At 37.3% G+C, this 7,775-nt stretch overlaps 1 protein-coding gene across 1 annotated transcript; it reads right to left on the bottom strand.

Annotated features, from left to right (window-relative positions):
* Positions 1-1,748: 1,748 nt before the first annotated feature.
* Positions 1,749-6,901, bottom strand: LOC121811849 (CD209 antigen-like protein C). Its single transcript, XM_042216493.1, has 6 exons — positions 6,413-6,901; positions 5,903-6,004; positions 5,638-5,823; positions 4,268-4,404; positions 4,062-4,165; positions 1,749-3,909 (listed from the first exon to the last, which is right to left on the bottom strand). The coding sequence occupies exons 1-6, from the start codon at positions 6,555-6,557 to the stop codon at positions 3,768-3,770; spliced, it is 816 nt and encodes a 271-aa protein (XP_042072427.1). The 5' UTR covers positions 6,558-6,901; the 3' UTR covers positions 1,749-3,767.
* Between the last annotated feature and the right edge of the window lie 874 nt (positions 6,902-7,775).

Raw genomic sequence — 7,775 nt, 5'->3', positions numbered from 1 at the left:
GACCAAGACCGAGACAAAAAAAGTCTTTAAACTGCAGCCAGATGCTATTCTATATACATATTCAGGACACCTTAAACTAGTTTTTTAATTAAGCAGCAAGGCAGAACAAAGTCGGGCCTGTATCAAGACACAGGGACTAAACCCCAATTCAACCAGACCCAAAACTGATCTGGAATTAAAACAGGACTACAACAGTAACCAAGACAGAACCAGAATCAGAACTAGATGATAGTAGCACTAAAAATCATCATAGACCTGCACTACACTTATTTTTTAATTCTACCAAAGTACAATATTTAGATTGAGAAAAGTTTATATAATTATTTAGCCTCGTTGTGCAAACAAGCCTGCATAACTTAATAAATATAGAATTTGAAAAGTAACAAATGGTATCTAAAAAGAAACACTAGGTACTAGATACATGTTCTGATGAGTTTTGGCAAACAACCATTTGACTAACATGTGTGTCTCACCTGCTCTTGTTCCATCTCTGTTCTGTCGTCATTCTCTCTCTCCCTCTCTGCTCCTCTCTCTCCCTCTTTGTGCTGACAATCAAGCCAAACACCAACATCATCAAATATACAGTTGAAACCAGATATTTATGTACTCTTCAGATAAAAACACAAACACTTTTTTAATTGTAACATCAAATCACATGGACTCTACTAACCTATCAGAAGCTTCTTTAGCTCAGAATGGAATCGTCTGGAGTTTTCTTATTAATTAACAATAAACTTAGTGTATATGTACTCCTAAATTTGATGAAAGTGATTAAAATAGACAGCTCCCTCTTTTTATTCTGACATTTAACTAATTCAAAAGATATTTCAACATTTATTTATCTAAAACAAAAGTTTACTCTAAATTGATGTTTAACAGTAAAAAAAAGTTTTTATGTTTTCTCCATAAAGTGTATGTAAATATCTGGTTTCAACTGTGAATATACTGCTGTGTATTGAAATTCCTCTTGTTTTGCATAGATATACTGAACAACATCCAAAGCATAATATATAAAATAACATCTACCTGAGTTTTTTCTTTGAAAGAAGCTCCTTATGTCCATTGTTGTGTTCATCAGTACACAACTGAAACCGATTTAGAGAGTTTGTTTAGCCGTGGAGGGTAACAACTGAAAATATGAAATGTAAGCTAAGACTAAAAAATCAGCATTGCTGTTCGGCTTTTTATTTATCCATTTGTTGATTCACTCGAAGAGCAAGTAACGCAACCAAGTGATCAGTTTGATATCAATCTTTTGTGATACACCGTCATATTTACATTATTAGTTCAGTACGAATGATTTGCTTTGGTACCTGGTCAAACTTAAGCTCTCCTCTGTCTGCAGCAAATTCGCAGGCAGCAGCTTCTCCCCCCTCGCTCACATGGGTGCTGCGCTCAGTCGCCTAGTGCCTGAGCTCGGATCATACCAAAATTAGGGGGAATTTACGACGGTGCGCTCTGTGCTTCGTGTGTTGTTTTTGGGCTTAAGCCCAGTAAGCCCCCACCCCCACTCCGCTGATGGTTGACTCCAAATCTCCCGAACACTATGTCGATTTGAGAACGCAAGACCGAAACAGCGAGACCAAGACCGAGACCAAGACAAAAGTCCGTCGAGACCAAGACCGAGACCAAGACAAAAGTCCGTCGAGACCAAGACGAGACCAAGACCACGTAAAAGTGGTCTCGAGACCGGTCTCGAGACCAAGACCGGTCTCGAGACATCCAACTCTACGTTTGAGCACTTCTGGCCTCCGTGGGTTGTGACACTGCTCTACATTGATCGATTTCGCGACAGTACATTTTTACATTCATCCTCCTTTCAATTATATGAAAGATGCCAGTGCTGAATGTTGAAAAATAAAATAACCCAACATTATGATGAACCCACCTCCAAACTTCATTATTTGTGTGGTGTTTATTGGGTGATATGACTTTTGACCTTCAAACATGCTATGTATTAGTCTCATCTGGCCAGACTATATTCTAACAGTATTTCACAGGGTTGTCAAAGTGTGGTTCAGCAAACTCTGAATGCGCTTTAATATGCTATTTCTTCACCAATGGAGTATTCCACATTGAACGTTTACACAGGCCATGACAGTTGTGTGCTTTACTTATTTCCTTTGAAATGAATGTATCAGCTAATTTCTGTAGCTTTCTGCAAGGGGTCCTTGGCCTTGAACATCTCTTTTAATAATCGTTTTCACTTCTCTTTCTAAAATCTTTTTGGGATCGTCAGGTCTTGATCGATTTATGGTATAATGATGTTCTTTCAACTTCTTTTTTTACCCCAACAGTGCTCACTGGAACCTTCAGTAGTTTAGAAATTCTTCTGTTATCAATATGTGTTGCAACAGTCTCAAGAGACCACATTGGAAACCTCACATAAAGCATATACAAGCCAAACTGTCAAGAAGCATCTCCGTACTGAGTAAAGTTAAATATTTTTTGCCTTCCAAATCACTCCGGGTACTTTATTGTTCACTTATATTGCCATATTTGGAATACTGTGTGGAAATTTGGGGAAACACATATAAAACTGCACTTCAACCAATATGTAAAATTAAAAAAAAAGCAATCAGGATGATTAATAAAGCAGGATTTAGAGACCATACTAACATCATGTTTTTGAAATTAAAAATACTGAAGTTTATGGATCTTATAAAATATAAAACTGCAAAAATTATGTACAAGGCCAGATACAATATGTTACCAGGAAATATACAGAGGATGTTCTATGACAGAGAAGGAGACTATGAATTGAGGGGGAAATTGAATCTAAGGATTCTTAAAGCACGGTCAAAGGTTAAAACCTTTTGTGTCACTATTTATGGGGTAAAACTGTGGAATAGTTTTACTATAGATCTACAGCAATGCTCAGGAATTAGTAAGTTCATGAAAATACTTCGAAAACTGATTTTGGAAGAATATGATACCGATAAAGATGATCACCCATTGTATGTATAAAAATATCAAATTATATCCAAATTATATCAATCACGGTAGCCAAGTTTATATAGGTTCTCCTCGTGTATCGTGTGGAGTATGTGATGATGGGAATTAGGTGAATTATGTGGGATCAATAAGATGTTGAGCAGGGGTAGGAATTAATAAGTATGTTCATACTTCTTCCTACTCCTTTTCAGACCAAACATTGTTACATTATGTCAGACGATTTTGTTTTATTTCATTATATATTTTTTGTTTATCTGAACACATACGTGTGTGTGTGTATATCTACATATATATTCGTATCTGTAAATGAAAATATATGTAGTGTGTATATATTGTTTTTTGTTTTATATGTCTGAAACAAATAAAGATACAATACAATACAATAACCATCCTGAGATGTTTGTTAAGCAAAACCTCAGTAATGACACAGCTTTTTATAGCCCATCAGTTGAGACTGAACCAGCTGATAGTAATTTGCCTAAGTGACAGAATTGCTTTCTTATTACTAATACAGTTCAGCTGGTGTCACAGCTCTCCATGCCTTTTTGCACCTTTTTCATGTGTTCAATACTTTTTCCGTGTCATTTTTCATTATTATACATGCTTGTAATAATGACTTGTATGGACTGGATGGATTGTTACTGACATGGCAAGAATTTTATGTTAATTATACCTTTAGAAATATATTTACTCAGAAAATTGGTGACTTATTTTACTCGCTGTAAGTGTCCACTGCTTTCTGTTCAGCTTCATTTCAGAAGTTGATCTCATGGCTCTGTGTTCTGCAGTATTTGTTGGGCGTGGATGTTAAATTATGGAGAAACTCTCTTCTCACATATCCAGAATTTTGCATTGGAACATGATTCATCGTTCCAGCTGTTTTCTGAGTTGTAAGTTTTTATCTCTCCACAGTTTTCATTTCTGCCACCATTTGGTTCCCCACTATTCCAGTAGCTGAAATACAGATAAAATTATAAGAGTTAAACTAACAGGTTAGTCAGTCTTTGGTTTTTAGTAACAAGATATTAACCAAATAATTTTGTTAATGTACTTGATGACATAAACAGACTTTATGGACAAGAAAGAGATAAAATTTTTATTTCAACCTTGTTGAAGACATTTGAGTCCCATCCACCCATCTCCATGTCCCCTCTGTCTCTGAGTCAGTCAGTCCAATCCACAAATGCTTCTTAAACTTGTTCACAAAGTTCTTTATTTAGAAAGAGAAAAATTAAATGTACACATTCAGAACTTAAAGTGATGTATCATCATTCTTTCTTCTGCACACATCTATGTTTGCACACACACAAACCTGTTCTTCTCGGCTGTTGATGATCATCAGGTCTGAACCTTTTTTAAGGCAGTCTCGTCTACTTTCTTCCCAGGATTTCTGCTCTGAAGAAATTTGGTACAAACTATCACTGAAGGCCACCCATGTTTCTTGGCAATCTGTTTAAGAAAAACAGAATAATAATTTGTGCTTGCTTTGTGATAGGTAGCATACATAGAATTAAAAGCACTTCAGTAAATATACACATGACTAAGCACAATTTATCAAGTCTTATGTAAAATCTAGATCTAAATTCCCTGAAACTGTATCTGCTGTATATGTTAAACATTTTACAATTTTGTGTTGTGTTGCCTCAGAGGGAGTGCTTTCACATCTAATAATTTGTCTCTAATAATGTTGTTCGAGTCAGCAATTGTCACTGAAAGCCACCACTTAGAGTTAGAGAGAAGTTAGAGAGAAATGATCTTTTCTCTTTTGTCCTCTTCTTGTTTTGAAGTCTTGATGGTGTTACAAGCATCACCACATCTATATTCAGCTGTGTGAGAACTGAAGAAGGCTGCAGATATAATTGGAGCTAAGAAGTCAGTTAAACATCTTTTTTTTTTGTCTATGCAGGTTTTAACAATCAACAAGCTATTAGAAACTGTCTAAATGTGAACATATAGAATGTTCATATTTTCACTCACATTAGATTTAGTTCAAATTGACATTACATTTACAACTTTACTTTTCAAAGGCCTTTCTCAAGATCTGTCCATCCATTCTATAGCACTTATCCTTACCTCGGCCGCGGGGGGGTTGGCATGTGTTCAGAGGCAGATTGGCAGTCTGACACAGGGCTAACACAGAGACAGACAACCATTTTCAACTACATTTACACTTATGGGGAATTTTGAATGATCATAACCCACTAGAGAATGAGTGAAACCATGCAAACATAGGGAGAACATGCAAACTCCACACACCACACAAACCCAGGATTCCTGCCTCACCATGCTTTTTAAAAAGCTACATTTGTTAAAGTGTTAGAGAGACAAAAATGTTGTTAGAGACAAATGCACGATCGCGGCTCAAGAGTTGGCAGTTTGTCTTGTAATCGGAAGGTTGCTGGTTCAAGCCCCGGCTCCGACAGTCTCAGTCAATGTGTCCTTGGGCAAGACACTTCACCCGTTACCTACTGGTGGTGGTCAGAGGGACCAGTGGCGCCAGTATCCGGCAGCCTCGCCTCTGTCAGTGCGCCCCAGGGTGGCTGTGACTACAATGTAGCTTGCCATCACCAGTGTGTGAATGGGTGGATGACTGAATGTGTAAAGCGCTTTGGGGTCCTTAGGGACTAGTAAAGTGCCATACAAATACATGCCATTTACCATCAAGCATTAAGATATAATTACATTGAAGCTTTCTCTGAAGATTGTCTCTGCTTGTGGTCATGTCTTCCAATCTTTTCTGGAGCTGGTCTCTCTCTTTAACCAGATTGTTGAAACTGGTCTGTAACTGGTTTCTCTCGCTGGTCACGTTGTCAGCAAGCTTGTGTAGTATCACTGTCTCCATTTTCCACTGAGATTTGCCTTGGGTGACTGTTGGACACATCATCATAAAATAAATACATCACCTGTGAGGATTTTAGCATGCTAATTACATTTCTGTTGTACTCACATAGAAAAACCACAGCTATGAGTCCAGTCAGGAGGAAAAGACACAGCAGACCCAGAAGAATCACAGCAGCTCTCCAGTAACTCTTCTTTACATCTTCAGAACCTACAGGTAGAAGTAAATATTTGTTATATGTCTAATAATAAAATATGTTTATATCCTCATAGGGCTGTTTGATATAACGATATATATCAGATGACGATATAAAAACGTCTATTGTTTCATTTTATGCTATCGTTGTGTCGTCCCACACATTCTGGAAAACAGCTGAGTGTAAACCCAGATAAAAACAAAACAAAACTGTATATCTCGATCAAAATTAACACCCAGCAAAAAATCCAAAACTACAGTAACACTACAGCAAGCCAGACTCTAGATTACTTTTTCCTGAATTAAGTCTTTTTTCTTCAGACAGTTTGTATAGAATTTTCAGTTTTATTTTTAGATTTGTTTGTGCACAAAACTTTAGCAACACGTAATTGTAATATCTATAGATAGGTTTGTGGTTTTTACCTGGGGGTGAAGGTCCAGTTGTTTTACGTTGTACGGTTTGGATCACTTCATGATTCACATAAATGTCTTCCACAGTTTGATGCTCCCTTTTAGACTTTCTGCGACAAGCTAATACTTCATCCGTACTCGCATAGACTGCATCCATGATTTTTATCTGTATTGGAGGTTTATTTGGGTCTTTAAGTCTCTGAGGTGATCAGTGCTTTGCGAGAGTCTCTGTAGTTGTGTGTAGTAGCTCTGAACTGTGTGAAAATATATTGACACAAGCAGTTCTCTTTTTAACAGGGAACTGAGATCTGATGGCACTCCTCAGGACTGTGTTAGAGGTTTTGACTGCATTTGTCTTTGTATTTGAATATGCACTTAGTACTAGCTGCAGCACTTTTTCCACTTGAAAGAATTTAAAATATATCACACATTATAAGCAGTGATGGGAATAACGGTGTTAGTTGCCATCAGTAACGCTGTTACTTTTTTCAGTAACGGGTAATCTAACTAATTACTACTCCTATCGTTACAACGCCATTACAGTTACTAACAAGAAAATGCGGTCCCTTACTATTTTTCAACAAACAGACGGTTGAAGCTGTGTTCAGCTTACCGCATCTTATATCAGTTGCATGGAAGTAGCTGACTACGTAAGTAATCTGGACGCTACAGCTTTAAGCAGCTGCGCGCAGGGTTGTCAAAGTGTGGTTCAGCAAACTCTGAATGCGCTTTAATATGCTATTTCTTCACCAATGGAGTATTCCACATTGAACGTTTACACAGGCCACGGCAGTTGCGTGCATTACTTATTTCCTTCAAAATGATTGTATCAGCCAGAGGCGGAGGCAGACATTTGATACACCCGGGGCTTAGCCCTAATGGGTAGTACGCATGTGGAATTTGGGGGTGGGGGGGTTAGAAATGACTGAAAGAATCAGAATCAAAACTAGATGATAGTAGCACTAAATATCATCATAGACCTGCACTACACTTATTTTTTAATTCTACCAAAGTCCACTATTTAGATTGAGAAAAGTTTATATAATTATTTGGCCTTGTTGTGCAAACAAGCCTGCAAAACTTAATAAATATAGAATTTGAAAAATAACAAACCTAAAAAGAAACACTAGGTACGAGATACATGAGGACCTATGATACGGTGATACTTTTGTTAAACAACCATTTGACTAACATGTGTGTCTCACCTGCTCTTGTTCCATCTCTGTTCCTCTCTCTCTCTCTGTGCTGACAATCAAGCCAAACACCAGAATTTGAAAAGTAACAAATGGTATCTAAAAAGTTACAGTAGGTACTAGATACATGGTCTGATGAGTTTTGGCAAACAACCATTTGACTAACATGTGTGTCTCACCTG

The sequence above is a fragment of the Haplochromis burtoni genome, unplaced genomic scaffold (genome assembly GCF_018398535.1).
Source record: "Haplochromis burtoni strain Fernald_Lab_line unplaced genomic scaffold, NCSU_Asbu1 Contig_1083, whole genome shotgun sequence".
NCBI classification, from domain to species: Eukaryota; Metazoa; Chordata; class Actinopteri; order Cichliformes; family Cichlidae; genus Haplochromis; species Haplochromis burtoni.
The sequence above is the reverse complement of the archived record's forward strand: the minus strand, read 5'-3'. Positions and strand labels throughout refer to the sequence as shown.

Bases quoted from the DNA above. Each gene is read 5' to 3' on its own strand.
- LOC121811849 (XM_042216493.1), bottom strand. From the start codon at position 6,557: ATGGATGCAGTCTATGCGAGTACGGATGAAGTATTAGCTTGTCGCAGA. The intron at 5,824-5,902 runs GTGAGTACAACA...TGTGTCCAACAG, and splicing joins CATAGCTGTGGTTTTTCTAT to TCACCCAAGGCAAATCTCAG. The intron at 3,910-4,061 runs GTTGAAATAAAA...TCTGTATTTCAG, and splicing joins ACTCAAATGTCTTCAACAAG to CTACTGGAATAGTGGGGAAC.